The 17,313-nt window shown below is 41.5% G+C and overlaps 1 protein-coding gene across 2 annotated transcripts in view; it reads right to left on the bottom strand.

The window, feature by feature from the left end:
• The window catches only part of QSOX1 (quiescin sulfhydryl oxidase 1), a 54,489-nt gene extending 47,200 nt beyond the window's left edge, over positions 1 to 7,289 (bottom strand). The window contains exon 1 of one of the 2 annotated variants that reach the window (XM_027868420.1): positions 6,903 to 7,289. In XM_027868420.1, coding sequence (XP_027724221.1) covers positions 6,903 to 7,203 — 301 coding nt within the window. In that variant the 5' untranslated portion in view covers positions 7,204 to 7,289. The remainder of the gene's footprint in view (positions 1 to 6,902) is intronic. The other variant, XM_027868419.1, reaches the window with a different exon arrangement.
• Between the last annotated feature and the right edge of the window lie 10,024 nt (positions 7,290 to 17,313).

The following is a 17,313-nucleotide window of genomic DNA, read 5'->3' as shown; positions in this document are numbered from 1 at the left end:
CCAGGTAATTTGAAAGCACCTTTCCCCAAGAGGCATTCCTGTTCGGACAGGGCTTAACTTTGCTCAAATGTCCCTGAGTTTGATTGATGTAACAGGTAGGAAGAGCTCCGTCCTATTATTTTTATTACTGATAATGGGCCTATGAATAGTAAAGTTCCAAACAATTAGTGTTTCAGCAGGACATTTAAATATCATTAGCTCCCATTAAGGTATTGACATTAATACTTTGTAACATTTTTCATCTTGGGATCTTGGAGCACCTGATAAAGATTAACCTCTTCCTGACAACATCACCGGGGGCTGGTAGCCAGCTGTATGGTTTCCACGTCAGAGATGAGGAAAGCTAGTGTCTGTTGTGTGCAAAACATTGAGCTTTTGACCCAGTTGGGCACCTTGTATATCTGTGTCTTTGTACTTACCTTCCCAGTAGAATGAAATCTTCTTGAGGGCAGGAACTATTTCCTGGTTCCTCATGAGTAGTAGCAGGCATTTAAAAAATATTGGTCAATTTCATAGACTATTATAATAGGGGAGGGGATCATGCTTCCCCATTCCCTCTTCTGTCCCCTGATTTTCATCCTTCCTTTTATGGCAGTCTTGGTGTTGGGCTGTTAGTACTCAGTCAGATCTACACTGAAGCCCTACTGTGTAGAAACTGAATCTTTGTCATGGAATGCCCCAGCAGTATAGCCCAGTGGTTTTTAGATACCAGCAGAAAGAGTTAGCTAGAAGCCTTCTTTGTTTCTGGCCTTCCTCTGTCTCTCCCCCCAGTTTCCCCACAGAGGAGAAAGCTGTGGTGGTTCTTGGAGATAGAAGTAAGAGTCTAATCTACTTCCAGCACTTAGCAAGATCATACTATCGCAAAGAAAAACTGGGCTTTCCCTATTTTCCTGTATGTGTCAGTCATCAATCAGTTAAGAAACATTGATTGAGGGCCTACTATGTGCCAGGCTACTATGTACAGAGCTAGAGGACTCAGAGGATAGAGTGCTGGGCCTGGAATCAGGAATAGTTGAGTTCAAATCTGGCCTTCGACACTTACTAGCTGTGTGACCCTGGGCAAGTCAGTTGACCTCTGTCTGCCTTAATCCACTGGAGAAGGAAATGGCAAACCACTCCACTATCATTTGCCAAGAAAACCTCATGGACAGTATTGGCATGTTATGGTCCATGGAGTCATGAAGAGTGGAATACTGACAGAAAAACACGTGTCAGGCCCTAAACTATTGGGAATAAAAAGAAAGGCAAAAGTCAGTCCCTCCCTCATGGAAGTTTACAATATAATGGGAGAGATAACATGCCAAAAAAAAATCTTCTTACAAACAAGCTATTCACAGGAAAAATGGGAAATAATCAAGGTGGAGAGGAGAGAGGGAGGGAAGGTGTTGTAACCTGGACTTCTTAGAGACTGTCACAGTGAAGTCATGCCATCATGAGAATGAATCTGCCTAGCTTATTTTTGTGGAGGTCACCTAGCCTTGGCTATTATTCATGCCCTTCCACCCATTCCTACCCCCCCTTCTTTATTGACATGAGTTCATTTTCAGTTCATTGATCTAACCTGATCTCCCAGGCACTGTTCATTAGTATTTAGTGTACCTGGGTCCTCCAGCCAACTCCAGTCAAGTGTATGCCTCCTACAACAAGATGACCAAACCATCTAGCTCTCAGGAGTGAACTGAACCCTTCCTAGGGGATGGTCACTTACAGGTGGCAGTGTTGGTCTGGGGTAGAGCCTCCATTTTCCTCCCCCTCCCTGCTGCTTTTTGGAAAGGAGAGGAAATCAATTCAATTCAGCAAACATTAACTGCTTGGGCTGGGATACAGAGATAGGAACAAAAACCAGTACCTGCCCCCTAGAAGCTTATTGTTTCACTAAGGATCATGAAATTTAGAGGAGGAAGGGGCCTTGGCGATTCAATAGTCCACCTCTTCGAGCTTTTCTCATCTGTAAAAGGCAGGGGTAGACTGGATGGCCTCTAAAATCTCATCCAGCTTTAACCCTATGATATGATTGAACATATGAGCACAATGAATCCCAGCGCAGGTAAGTAACTTAATAATAATAGCTGATAGCTAACACTTATTACATGCCAGGACTATGCCAAGCACTTTACAATTATTATTTCATTTGAGCCTCATAACAGCTCTAGGAGATAGGTGCTATTATTTTCCCCATTTTACAGATGAGGAAATTGAGGCAAACTGAGGTTAAGTGACTTGTACAGAGTCATACAGTTAGTAAATTGCCTAAGGCTGGATTTGAGCTCAAATTTTCCTACTATGTGCCAGGTTTTCCTGTTTTCAAGTACAACGCCCTACCTATGACCATTATGAAGCCTGTTGAAGAGAGGGACATAACACACAGAAGCCTCAGAGCCTCAGCAGCGCTCTGGGGAACACTTCACCACAAGGTCACCCTATCAGTTTAGGCTCCTAAGCAGGGAAATCTCACCGGCCTTAGTTTAGCATTTATTTTAATTTATTTTAATTAATTAAATTTATTTTAATTAAATAATTTAAATGAATTAATATGTATGTGTTATTTCCCCAAAAGAATATAAGCTCCTTGAGGGCAGCCTTTGTTTCTACTATGCCTGGAACGCACATCCTCTTTACCTCTGCCTCTTAGAATACTTACCTATCTTCAAGACTCCGCCCAAATACCATATACTGAAGCACAAGACCATTCCTGGTCCCCCAGCAGCAAGAGAGGCCTTCCCCTCAACTTACCTGATGTTCATCTTACACATACCATTTTGTGTTAGAATGTAAGCTCTGTCACCACAGGGTTTGTTTCACTGTTGTCTCTGTATACTCAGGCCCTAGCACAACGCCTGGCACATAGTAGGCCTTCCATACCTTGGTACCAAATTACTCTCCACGCCTGAAATAGATTCCCCTCTTTACCCCAGGCTTATAGAGACCTTCTCTTCCTCAAACACCACCTTGTGCCCAAAGCCTTTCCCAATCCTCCTCTATGCCTTCTCTACCAAATGACTTTGTCTATGCTTGCATTTATTCACTTTATATTCATGCTGCACATATAGAGAGTGTGTCTATATATGCCTCCCTATGAGAAAGTAAGGTCTTTTTGAGAAATGATTGTTTCATTCTTTGTAATTGCATCCTCAGTGCCTGTCACACAGTAGGCGCTTCATAAATGCTAGTTGATTTGACTCATTTCAAGCCTGGCTCAACTCAGCTTTCTTGCTTTCCATTTGCTTTCTATATTCCAGCCAAACCATACTACTAACTCTTTCCCAGTCTTATCTTCCATTCACCCAGCTCTGAAGCTCCCTGTACATCACCTCCTATTTCTTGAATATACTCTTTTATCGAGATCTCTCTCTCTTTCCTCTCCTCTCCTCTCCTCTTCTCTCTCTCTCTCTTTCTCTCTCTCTCTCTCTCCCCCTCCCTCTTCCTCCTTCTTCTCTTCCTTTATCTACCTATCTATGTGTGTGTGTCTCTAGTGTCTGTAATTGTTAAATTTAATATAACCAAATGTCAAAATATGTTCAGTTTTTTTTTGTACACAGCAGACACTAGATTTTTTTTGGGGGGGAGGGAATCATACTGGTAAATTGCTAATAATGAAAATCTCTTATTAATACAGATCAGTACTTTCTCTTCAATATATAGTCTTGAGGACACTCAGAAAGTTAAGTGACTTGCCCAGATTCACAGAGTTAGGATGCATCAGAGGTGAGATTTGAATTCAGGTCGTCCTGACTCTAAAATCAACTCTCCATCCTTCTGGGCCAATACTGCCTCTAATCAAAATATATGGTATAAAAAAAGAAGTGCCAGGGATAGATGTGAAAGGCAAATAAGAATAGTCAGAAAAATGATCTATAAGAAATGATAAAGTGGATTGTTTCTGAGAAACCTGCAAAAAAAAATATATGAACTGATGCAGAGTGAAATGAGAAGACCCAGAGAACAATTTCCATGACAACTTGGTAAAGACAAACAACTTTGAAGGACTCAGTGCAGTGACCAGCACAATTCAATTACAGACCAATGACAAAGGCTTCTGCCTACCTCCTGATCAAGACATCATGGACTCAAGATGCAGAATTACACATACATTTTTTGGACATGGTCAATATGAGAATTCATTTTGCCTGACTATGCATTTTTGTTATGAAGGCTTTGTTTTTGCTTTTCTTTTTTTTTTTTCAGTTGGGGAAAAGGGTGTATGTGGGGGAAATGCTGGTTTAATTGAAAAAAAAAAGTAAAAGGTCAAAAAAAGAAAAGTGATCCACTCCCTGGGACAATGATTCCAGCCATGGTACTGAGGTCTAAATGTTGGCATTACAGGCAGGGTAGAAAGAGCAAGTTATCTTCCCGCTAGGTAACTTCCCATTACAAACTGATAGGTTCTAAACGAAAACTCTCCCTGATCCTGGCAAGTAAGGCAAATGCAATCTGGGGATAACTGGCTGAGAAGACCAGTATAAGCTTCTTACCTCACTTTATCATCCCCCTCATACCACTACCACTTCCCTCACACCCAGGATTTCCTTTAATTGGAAGAAGACACATGCCATATTCCTAGGAACCCAGCTCCTTGCTGACCAAGAACCAAGCTCTGCCTCAGACAGCCACCTCAAGTTTGACAAACCCCACACAGGAGTAGGCTAGGTCAGTATCTGGGTGTGAATTTCAAGGGAAAACTCTTGGGGTGCAAGAGGCCAGACTGGTGAGTCAGCTGGAAAAAAGTGCTTCACTCCTGAACCTTCAGATTAGATGAAGGAGATGTTATAGGCAATAATTGACTGGTTCTACAACTGCTCCAACCCACACGATCAATGATTGAGATCTGAAAGGGATCCTAGAAGTCATTTAGTCCAACTCTCATTTTACAATTAAGGATACTGAGGCCCAGAGAGGTAGTGATTACCTAAGTGTAACATAATGACATATAAGTGCAGAACCAGGATTTGAACACAGGCACTCTTGACTTCAAATTCCATGCCCTTTCCATTGCACCACAAAGTTTTTCAGGTCAGCTCTCATTCAACCATCATTGGAACTCACCTAACCCCTACTACCCAAAAATCTTTGAGAATGAACAGAGAATGGGATCCCCCTTTCTCCTAACTATGTTGTGGCATATAATGTGTTTCCTTAGACTTGACTCAGCCCGTCACTACAATTCCATCCTAGGCATTCATTACTTCCTGCCCTGACCCATCATGGGCTGACATCACTGAAGGACCTTTAGTCAAGGCCCTTGCTCAAAGGAGGATGAAGTTTTGAAATGGGGGACATATATATTTTTGTGTGTCTATACATAACTGGGGAGATGCAGTTAATACTCAAGTGGTGAATGTAAGATTGTAAAATCTGAATTTTAAAAATTGGGTCGATCTCTGTGAAGTGGAAAGAGCTTGGGATTTGGAGTCAAGAGGACATAGGTTCAAAACCTGAAACTGCCATTTATGACCTATGCGGCAGTGGGAAAATCACTTTACTTGTTGAGGTCTCGATTCCGTCATTTGTAAAATGAGGGAGTAGGATTAGATGACTTTGAAGGTGCCTTCCAATTCTAGATCTACGATCATTGCTATGACCTGATAGAAATATAATAACTCCCAATTTCCATTGAGACGCCATTTAGATTTGGGAGCCAGTATGCCATCAAATGATCTGTAATCCATTTAGCAGGGGCCTAACTTCCATCTCTCCTCTCTCCAGAAGTTTGAGTCTCTCTCTGGCCCCTGGTGTCAGTATTTCAAGTGCAGACCTGTGAGGATCCCACTTCTAATTACAAAAAGAGGCACCGTTTGGAGTCAGTGAACAAGAAGGAAAGAAAACATCAAACTGGATTTTGGAATCAGAAAGTAAGGAAATATATTAATTAACTTGGGAAAAAGTTCTAATTTTTTTATTATGAGTTCTGTTATCCTTAGAGCTGGGAAAACCTAAGGTTGGGATAGAAGGCTAGGTTAGGGGTAGGAAAATGTCCACAAGGAAAAGGAAATAAAACATCATAAAGAGAAGAAAAGGAAACTAGGTGTAGAAAAGGAACTTCAGAACAAGGCAGTGAGGATGGGTTAGTCACAAAAGTTTCTATTACAGTAAGGTATCAGAACATAGCTAAGTGATAAAGAAGAGTCTAATGGAGTAATACATCCATTATGACCTAAGAGAGAAGGGGGGGGCATTTTTTCTATGCCCAGTGACATAGGGATGCAGAATTACGAATAGACAGAGCTAAGGAGGAGGAAACTGGTACAAAGGAGACATTAGGCCAGGAATGCTAATGTCAACACAGGGGATCTGGGACAGATGGGACAGGTAGAGGAAAGAGTAAGAGGCTCAGAAAGGCATAAGAAGAAGTGGAAATAGCAGTAAGTCTTAAGGTACACAAAGAAAACCGCCATCAATTTGGGTGAGAGGGAGGGAGGGAGAGAGAGAGAGAGAGAGAGAGAGAGAGAGAGAGAGAAAGAGAAATACGTATGAGTGAGAGGCCCAATATCCTGGGAGAGGGGGAAAAGAACAGGGTTATGGGCAACAGAAAAGAGAAGCTATCAGGACGTGGGCCAGGAGTAAGAGAAGAAAGATGCGGGGCTGGGAAAGACGAGAGGAAAAAGAGACAGGCCTGAGAATAATAAAGCCGCGGGCCGGGGACGGGGAGGAGGTACCTTTGCGGGAATAAGAAGGATGCTTGGCCAGAGAGGAGAGTGAGAGAGAGCAATAATCTCTTGGAATTAAGGCAATGGGGAGGCAAAGGGAAGGAAGACAGTATGGACACCGAAGAGAGAGACGGGGAAGGAGAAAGAGGCAAAAGAGGATCCCTACTGCAAGCTGAGGAGAGAAGTCCTGGAGGCTGGTGGGCCTGTGGAGCCCGGGAGAGCCCGGGCATGGGGCTGGGGTGGGGAGCAGCCGCTTACCTTTAACTTGATTGGCCAAGGCTTTCCATTTAGGGGCGAAGGCGATGCAGTGTCCGCACCAGGAGGCGAAGAACTCTACTACCCAGGCGCTGGGGGAGCCCAGGGCAGTTGGCTTCAAGGTGCTCTCCGTTAGCAGCTGGAGGGGGTCTTCGGTCGAGTACAGCATCGCACGTAACCGCGCCGCATCCGCCTGGGGCACCAGGAGCGAGGCTAGCAGCAGCAGCCCAAGCGGCAGACTCCACGCTCCCGAGCCGGAGGCCGGACCCATGGTGGCGGCGGAGCAGCGGCCGCGCCTCCGCATTCTGGGTAGGCGCCTGCTGCCGGGGGCTGCGGACAAGTTCGGAATGACTCCGGGGAGCGGCCGAAGCGCAGCAGCCGGCCGCAGCCGGGGACTACAACACTCTGGCTGGCTGCGCCCGCCTCCCCCGGGGAGGTGCGAGGAGACTCCTCCCCTTGAAAGACCCGCCCACCAAGGCAGGAGCCGTTGGGGGGAGCTCCTCCTTCCTCATTTCCTTCCCCACCCCCTTCCTTCTAAGGAGGCAGCTCTGGATTTGGGGAACAGGGGGGAGGATCCAAGTTTACGTGTGCGTATTGTTCTTGATAGCTATTGGACGCTGATGTAGGGGTGCCCCAGCGCCACGACATCTTCGAGGGTGCCCTTCCAAGCTGGGCACAGGGCAGCAGCCCAACTTGACAACAATCGGTTCTTCCTTTTCGGAGGCCTTCGCACATCCTCGCCACCCCACTTCCTCTTCCCCACGCTCATACCCCTGCCAGCCGTGGCCTCAAAGCCCGGTGCTGAGCCCTGCTGAGCAAGGCAGGCCACGACTGGGAAGGAGCCCTCTGCCTTGCGGAACCTGCTTTTGGCCTGGAAGCCAATGGAGATGCCTCCCGGTTTCCCAGGGTTTCAATGCGAGTGGCTTTCCTTTTTTGATGGATAAGAGAAAATAAGCTCTCTTGCTTCCTTGGGCCAGAGACATCAAGAAAGCGTGAAACACTGGAGAGTGTTATTTTAGGGACTCCTCTCTCCACAGCCCGCATCTACACTCTCCATTCACTTTCCGAAGTTTCCCTTCTTTCCCCCAGCATGAAGACTGAGCAGAGCCAATCTGAGAGTAGAGGAGGATTGAACTTGTGTCTCCTCCTTGGCATGACTTTAGGCCCCTCTCACTACTTGTGTCGGACCTCTCTGTTCTGCCTTGGGCTTCTCATGTTTGTTTATAGGTTTTTGTCAAAGGACCTGCCCTTAGCAAAATTGAAAAGTAGGAAAAAAAAAAAAAAGACAAGCAGCTTCCCACATTGCTGCTCCTGCTGCCGCTCTCACCCTGCTTATCTCAGCACTATTCCTTCAAATGGGCACCGAGGCCTCTCATGCCATCCCATGGATTCTCAAGATTTTCTCCCCTCTCTCATCACTTTGCCACCTCAACCAGCACTGTCCACCCCTTAGGTCCAGGGTTCTGGATCTTAAGGAACTTTTGCTCTTTTCTCTTTGCCTGTTCAGTCTGCTGAATACCTACCCAAATTTTAATAACACCTACTCTGAGAAACCTTCCTGATTGTTCAATTCAGACCTCACATAGTACTGCAGTTGATGCTTCTTTTTTGTCTTATCATCGTGGGAACCTGAGGGACCCTGGAAGTTCCCTCCTATAAGGAGACAGGCAGAATAGAATTTGTGGGACAACACTGGAAGTACTGGCCCAGTGTTCTCTAGAATAGAGGTTAGGGAAGTGGTGAGATGTGCATATAGACATACAGGTTTGGGATTCTTTTCCATTTACTTGACTTTGAGATTGGAGGTTTTCCATTTCCAATGTGAGGCATGAGAAGACACTGAAATCAAGCTTATTTCTTGAGGTTCAGGGCTCCTGCTCACCATGGATGTAGTTGGGGTACTCAAGCCAGGATGGCTTATGGACTTAAAGGCAAGCAACAGCTGACTTTGGGATTGGGTCTGCCATACTTCAGCAATCATTAGTTTAAGTGGCCCAAGTCAACATGCTGGTAGACAGAAAAAGAGAAGCAAAGTCAAGATCGAAATCAGGGCTTCTATGAACCTGAGGCATTTGTGGTGAGTTAGATCCTGGAGCAGAAACGAACAGAATAGGTAGGACTAGCAGCTACTGAAAATCCTTTCCAGTTGGTGAGATGGAGGGGAAGACAAACCACAATTTTCCTCACTTATCATTTCCCACCTTGAGATGGGGTCCTGGACACACGACTTATTTCTATAGTAAAATAGTGCAGACGTTTTGGGGTTCCTCCTACCCCAGACCTTCAAAGATCTGGGAGGGTAAGCAGGAGGAAATTCAAGTGATGGCCAGAGGCAGATAGTTTCATTTAAGGATGCTTAAACTCACTTTCTTTCATTTTTGTTTCTTTCAATAAATTATGTGACTGTGATATATTGAATATTTGTGTCTTGTGAATGGGGTTGGGAGTGAGTAGTTGACCAAAAAAAGAAGATTCCAGGTGCTAGGTAGGAGCTCTAGATTTTGTGTTCCTGATATTTCTAGCAGTATTCTATGTCATCTCCTACCTAAATTCCTACCCAATTGGAAGCCCAGTCGCTCATCGGTATGGAAGTGATCTAGGCATTTGCTGACTGAGTGCTCTCCAGTGGTCGGTGGTGACACCACAGCCTTTTGGTGTGTTACAACTATATCTGTGCCAGATAGAAACTGAGATGACTAAGGGGGCTGGTAGCTCAAGGAGAGGGTCACATAGTAGACAGTCCAGATAAAACACTCCTTCGATGGATAGTTGATACAGTATCACATCACCTTTCTGTAGGCTTAAAGAAGGCAAGGCCTGAGCCTATTTGGCCTGCTTATACCAAAATGCCACTATTGTACTATACCAAGAATCAGGTATTATATGCACAAAGTAACTTCTTTGTCTTTTCATTCAATAAGCATTTATTAAGTGACTCTCCTACGGACCAGGTACTGTGCTAAGTGCTAAAGATATATAGACAAAAAAAAAAGGAATCAGTTTTTGCCCTCAAGGAGTTTACATTCTATGTGAGGGAGACAGTATTATACAAATAAGGAAATACAAAATACGTACAATGTAGTATAGGTTGAGGAGGGTGCTACCAGTGGATGAGAATTAGGATAGGATTCATGTGGCAATTGAGCAGAACCTTGAAGGAAGCTGGGGCAGAGGTGAGAATGGACTGCATTCCAGGTATGGGGGACAGCCTCTGAAAAGGCATGGAGATGGAAGGTGGAATGTTATATTCAAGGAACAACAGGTGGTCCAGTTTGGCTGGACTATAGAGTAGATGAAAGATAATAACGCACAGTAAGACTAGAAAGGCAGACTGGCTCCAGACTGTGAAAGGCTTTAAATGCCAAACAGAGAAGTCTCTACTTTATCTGAAAGGCAAGAGAGAGCCCCTGGAGCTTCACTTACATTTTCTTTTGCATTTAAGAATAAATAATAAAGATAATAAATTCTTAATAAAGTATAGTTATTTATTGTGTATATAAAACATTTTATAAACCTGAAGTGCTATATAAATATGAGTTATTATTAATTTCTCCCCCAAAGTCCTGTTCCTGTCATCATGCCTTCTGATCAATGTATGGGGGCACAGACTCTATATGTTATCCAGTGGCAAGCTCACAAGCCATCCCTAATAAATGTTTATTGAATTTAATAGAACCTTTCCTTTGTTTATCTTTTACAATAGAATTGACCTATCTTGTTTCCCATTCCTAGTTAACATGATAATCTACTCTGTGCTAAATCATGGAAGATTTGGATATGCCTGAAATAACTGAACAACAAAAAGAACAGTTTATACAATGACTACAATAAGGCAAAAGAAAACAACTTTGAAAGACTTCAGAACTCCACCAATGCAGTGACCAATCATAGCTGCAGAAGGCTGATGATGCATCTTGGCAGAGAAGTGGCAGATTAGAGATGCAGAATGAGTCACACATGTTTAATCATGATCAATGTGCTGATTTGTTTTGTATGACTATGCCAGGGGTTTCCAAACTTTTTCAGTCCCCCTACACCTTGGGTTTCTGTAAACCTTCCCACACTCCCTGATTAATATGAAAGGAAATAAATTCTAGAGTTTACCTCACATATGTACCTAAGAAATAAGTTAGAGAATAATTGATTGCAATAGAATAACATAACAACTTAACAAGTATTTTCCATACCCTCTTGACAAACTTCTTGTACTGTCCAGAGAGTATGCTTATCCCAGGTTGGGAATCCCTTGGCCATATTTATTTGATACAAAAGGAGGACTTCTATGGGAGAGGGGGATGAGGAAGAAAGAGGGGTAAATTAATGGGTAGTGATAGAGATTTAAAATAATAATAATAGATAGCATTTATATATCACTTTAAATTTTCCAAAGCTCTTTATATGTGTTAAGAGCATCAATAAAATTATTTTTAAATAAATTTCATTTTATTTTCAGTTACGAATCCTTTGTCTCTCCTCTCTTTCTCCTCCACCCACTGAAAAGGCAAGAAAAACAAGTTCCATTACAAGTAAGTATAGTCATGCAAAACAAATTCCCATATTTACCATGTATGAGAAAGAGAGAGAAAGAAAAAGACAGAGAGAGAGAGAAAGAAAGAGAGAAAGAGAGAGAGAGAGAGAGAGAGAGAGAGAGAGAAAGAGAAAAAGAAAGAAAAAAAGTAGAAAGAAAATAAGTGTTCATCTGTCCTCTGAGTCTATCAGTTATCTATCTGGAGGTATATAGCATGTTTCAACAGAAGTCCTTTCAAATTGTGGTTAGTCATTGTGTTGATCAGAGTTACTAAGCTTTTCAAAATTGATTATCTTTACAATATTGTTACTGTACAAATTCTTCTTCTGTTCACTTCACTTTGTAACAGTTCATACATATCTTTTCAGGTTTTTCTGAAATCATTCCCTTCATCATTTCTTATAGCATAATAGTATTCCATTACATTCATATACTGTAATTTGTTCAACCATTCACCAATTGATGCATATTCCCTCAGTTTCCAATTCTTTGTCACCACAAATAAAGGTGAGATAAATATTTTTGTGTGTATATAGGTCCTTTTCCTCTTTCTTTGATTTCTTTGGGGTACAAATGCAGTAGCAGAATCACTAAGTCAAAAGGTATACACAGTTTAATAGCTTTTGGGAAATAGTTCCAAAATGCGTTCCAGAATTGTTGGACTAGTCTACAGATGCACTAACAGTGCCTGTTTTCCCATAGCCTTTCTAGAATTGTTATTTCCTTTTTTATCAACTTAGCAAACTTATGGATTTGAAGTAGTACCTCAGGGATTGTTCTAATTTCCATTTCTCTATTATTTAGAACATTTTTCATATGGTTAGTTATAGCACAGATTTCTTCCTCTAAAAACTGCCCATCCATATCCTTTGACCGTTTGTCAGTTGGGGAATGGCTTTTATTCTTATGAATTTGACTCAGTTCCCTGTTTATCTGAGAGATGAGACCTTTATCAGAGAAACTTGCTACAAAGATTTTCCCCTACTTTCCTACTTCTAATTTTAGCTGCATTTGTTTTGTTGCATCAATAAAAGAATTAAAAAATACACAGAAAAAAAACAAAAAGAAGTTCAGAAGGGAACACGAATAAATCTTATTAATACCTTGTTAGATTTAATATGTAGTTCAAAAAAACAAACTGCTCGCAACAGAAGGTCACAGTTTATTATGCAATCCTCTTTTTTGTTGCTTGTATAATCAAATATTTGTTAGTAATTGCAAAGTTCACAACAAAAAAGGCAAAATTTTTAGAGAGAAGAGAAATGAGATATGGCATATGCTAACAGGGAGATATGATGTAAACAAGTAACTCTGATACAAAACCAAAAACCACAATGACAAAATAAAAGTACAGTAGTATTCTGTAAGTGTTTGTTTAGAAGGAAGAGAGATCTCCCTATGATGGGGTCAGCAAAATCAAGCTTCAAGGAGGAAGTAGCATTTGAACTGGACCTCAAAAGGCAGACAAGATTTCAATAGGCAAAGATGAGGGAGAAGATATTTCAAACATCAGAAATAATGTGAGCAAAGGTAATGAGAAATACAAAAAAACAAACATATTAATGGAATGATGAGAAGTAGTTTGACTGGAGTGTACAATACAGATGAGATCCAGTTAGAAAGATATGTTAACACTAGAATATAAAGGGTATTGAGTGTCAGGCTAGACTTAACTCAGTAGGTAATGGGGAGCCATAAAGGTTTTTGAGCAGAGGAAGTGACATCATAAGAACTGTGTCAACCTCGTGTTGGAAAATACTATCTACATGCAGAAAAAGAACTATGGAGTCTGAATGCAGATCGAAGCATATTACTTTCTCTCTCCCTTTTTTCTTCTTTTTTAGTTTGTTTCTTCTTTCTTGGAGTTTCTCCTATTGGTTCAAATTCTTCTTTACAACATGACTAATGTGAAAATAGATTCAATATGAATGTATATGTAAAGCCTATATCAAATTGCTTGTGGTCTTGGGGTGAGGGGAGGGGAGATATGGAAAGAAAATTTGGAACTCAAAATCTTACGGAAGTAAATGTTGAAAACTAAAAATAAATAAACAATTTTTTAAAAATGTGTCATCAAGAGTCTCAGGATATTTATGCCCTGGTTTCTTAGTCAGGATCACAAACTTTAGAGCTAGGAGGGTCAGAGGTCGTTAAATCCAACCCCTTTATTTTACAGATAAGGAAACTAAGGTTCAGAAGATTAAGTGACTTGGTCAAGGTCACAGATATTAAATAACAGACAGGATTCAAACACAGGTCCTTTGATGGAGTCCACATTCTTTCCCCTGTACCATACTACTTCCCAGGATTTTTTTCTCCAAATCCACCCTTAAAACTCCCTTCCCCTCCATTTCACTAATTCTATTTGGAGGGTCCCACCAGGAGAATCAGACCATGTGTCATTTCCAACTTCCCAGAGTTCTGGGTTTCCAAAGAAGGGTTAGGAGCATGGCTCACTCATCCTACCATCAAGGTGATCCTTGATTCAATGAAATATAGGTAGCCTGAGCAATCTTCTGGTGTGTACACATATCAGTCTCATATAAATATAATTCTCTTCCCCAGGGTCTTGCAAGTGCTAATCAATACCTGCGGGAATGCTCTTAGTTCTGAGGAGGTTGGATAAAATACACAAAGTCTATTATTGTTCTGTGTCTCAGTTTTATGACTAGAAACACAAGGTCAGAAATGGAATGGAAATTTGAAATATTAGAATGGAGTAAAAAAAAAAAAGTCTCTCCCTACAGGGGAAAAGGAATGGTAGTATTAGGCATCCCTTAAAAACTAGGTCTTATACTGACATAGAAATAAGAAAACATGATTACAGTAACTGGATCTTTGTACCCTTCTTGGAGAGGCTTGGGGTAGAAAAATCGAGAAATCTGCTTATCAATCTAGGAAAGAGAGAAGAAGAGAGCATCATAGCCATTCCTTCTCAACTCCATCCATTTTTCCCATCAAGCAATCAAAATTCAAGTATTTATGAAGTGCCTACTACATATGTGCCAGGTGTTAGGGATACAAGTACAAAGAATAAACAATTCCCACTCCCAATGAGCTTGCATTCTACTGAGGAGACACATAAATATTAGCAGCATAATGCAAAGTTAATAAATATAAATCCATATACAAAGCAGTTAAATATAGGACAGTTTGGGAGAAAGTTCACTAGCAGTTGGCAGGATTAAGAAAGACTTCAGGAGTGAAGTGAGCAGAACCAGGAGAACATTGTACACAGTAACAGCCGTATTGTATGATGACTAACTTTGATAGACCTAGTCCTTCTCAGCAATGCAAGGATCTTAGACACCTCCAAAAGTCTCATGATGGAAAATGTTATCCACATCCAGAGAAAGAACTATGGAGTTTGAATGCAGATTGAAGGATACTATTTGCTCCTTTTTCTCTTCTGTTTTGTTCAGTTTCCTCTTTCTTGTGGTTCCCTCTATCGGTTCTAATTCTTCTCTACAAAATAACTAATGTGAAAATACATCTAATAGGAATGTATATGTAGAGCCTATATCAGATTGTGAGCCATCTTGGGGAGGGGGAGAAAATTTAAAACTCAAAAGCTTATGGAAGTGAATGTTGAAAACTACAAATAAATTAATAAAAATTTTAAAAATTAAAAAAAAAGAAAGACTTCATGCAGAAAGTGGTTCTTAAACTGCCTCAAACAAAGAGAAGGATTTTATGAGGCATCAATAAAGAAGGCATGCATTCCAGGCATGGGGGGGTGAAGATATGAGATAAAATGTCCATTGTGGGGAACAGAGGTCAGTCTGACTGAATTACAGAGTGCCAAAGGGGAAGAAATACCCAGCAAAATTGCAAAGATATACTGAGACCAGATTATGTTGGTCTTTAAAAGCTAAACAGATCTTCTATTTTACCCTAAAGGCAATAGGAAGCCTTTATATTTAATTACATAGAGGCATCATATGGTCAGATCTGTGCTTAAGGATAATTAGCCTTCTTGTGAATCACATGTTATCTGTGAGGTAAAGAAAGATACTTTGTGAATTTGACATGCAAAACAAGGCTGAATAGTAAAAGGACCTCAATTTGCATATGAATCTAGATAACTGCCATGAATAATAAGTATTAGAGTTGGTAAAATATATAGCTCAATAGTAGATCTCTGGGATAAAGCAAAGCTTGTCCTATATGTGATAGGAATTGCTATCTTGATTACTTTTTTTTTTTTTTTTGGCGAGGCACTTGGGGTTAAGCGACTTGCCCAGAGTCACACAGCTAGTAAGTGTTATGTGTCAGAGGCCAGATTTGAATTGAGATCCTCCTGACTCCAGGGCTGGTGCTCTATCCACTGTGCCACCTAGCTGCCCCTACCTCGATCACTTTTATGGGAGCTAAGAACTTTGTTCCCCAAATTTGTAGGGGCTTAGCCATCAGCTATATTCAGGCTATATACTGTTATTTCCCAGAGGGAATCCTGGGTGGGAGAAAAATGAGACAAAAAGAGTGAGTGGGGAAGGGAGGATGAATGGGCTGCTGCTAAGATTGGATCTGATCTGTGTAATACTTAGTGTTTTACTCATATTTCTCCCCTTTGTGCACTCTAAATTCCATCCAAACAGGTCAATTAGACTGGTCCCAGAGCACAGCCCTCCTTCTGTTGTCTCTGAACCTTCACATAGATAGGCTTTCCTCTCTGTCTGGAATGTACTCTTTCACTCTTCGGATCCTTTTTTTTTTTTTTTTTTTTTTTACTTTTAGGCAATTGGGGTTAAGTGACTTGCCCAGGGTCACACAGCTGGTAAGTGTCAAGTGTTTGGTCTGAGGCCAGATTTGAACTCAGGTCCTCCTGACTTCAGGGCCAGTGCTCTATCCACTGCGCCACCTAGCTGCCCCTCTTAGAATCCTTTTTTGAAGGTTCACCCTTAGTTTCTTTCTTCAAGGATCAGTTCATATACCATCTCCTACAGAAAGATTTTCCCTATCCCCTTAGGTGTCAGCATCTTCTCCCTCTTTTTCTAATGATTCTATATTTTTTTATATACTGCTGGACCCAGTGGGGCTGGGATGCTAGCCCGCTCCCTCTAAAGGGGCTCCTAGCCATCTGGGCCCATGGGCATGTACCAGGTTCAGTACTGGAGCAGACTGATTTCTGAAGAGAAGAGATATGATCTTTTATTTTAACCCCTACACTCTGTGGCTCTTTGCATCCCCACACTTGAGCCTCAAGGAGAATAATTTTTTTGTTTTTTATATTTTTTTTTTTTTGGAAATTGGAGTTAAGTGACTTGCCCAGGGTCACCCAGCTAGTAAGTGTCAAGTGTTTGGTCTGAGGTCGGATTTGAACTCAGGTCCTCCTGACTTCAGGGTCCGTGCTCCATTCACTGTGCCACCTAGCTGCCCCAAGGAGAATAATTTTAACCTCAGATTGGGTTCATGTCTAGGGTCTCCTCAAAAAATGGAATAAGGTCCTCAATGTATGATATAGTGGTATAGGACATTTTCTCCACAAAAAGAAATGCTTAAAACTCAAAAGACTAGCAATTACACATTGATAAAGATGGAAACATAAAGCAGTAACTAATAATTGCTATTATCTTTTAGGATATTGATACTCAAACTCCAACGCAAGAAAGATTTAGTGGAAATGTTGAATAGACAGTTTACCTACATTTTGCCTCCACATGATGAGAATAATTCCCTCTTGGTCCTGTCTTCCAGCAAACCAAGCCAAGGCTTGGGTTCATCCTTCCTGTAGTAATCTTCTTCAAAATCACTATACTACTTTAGGGTATGCAGGCAGTACTTAAGTACTGATAGAGGAGCCTAGAAACTTCTAAGGCAGCCATTCCCAGGTGAGTCCATCTCTCAGGACTGCTATTTAGGCACCTGTACTTAGGGAAGGAATCA

This window comes from Vombatus ursinus, unplaced genomic scaffold (genome assembly GCF_900497805.2).
Source record: "Vombatus ursinus unplaced genomic scaffold, bare-nosed wombat genome assembly UNPS02014789.1, whole genome shotgun sequence".
Classification (NCBI taxonomy): domain Eukaryota; kingdom Metazoa; phylum Chordata; class Mammalia; order Diprotodontia; family Vombatidae; genus Vombatus; species Vombatus ursinus.
Note: the sequence above shows the minus strand (reverse complement) of the source record. Positions and strands in the feature narration are given on the sequence as shown.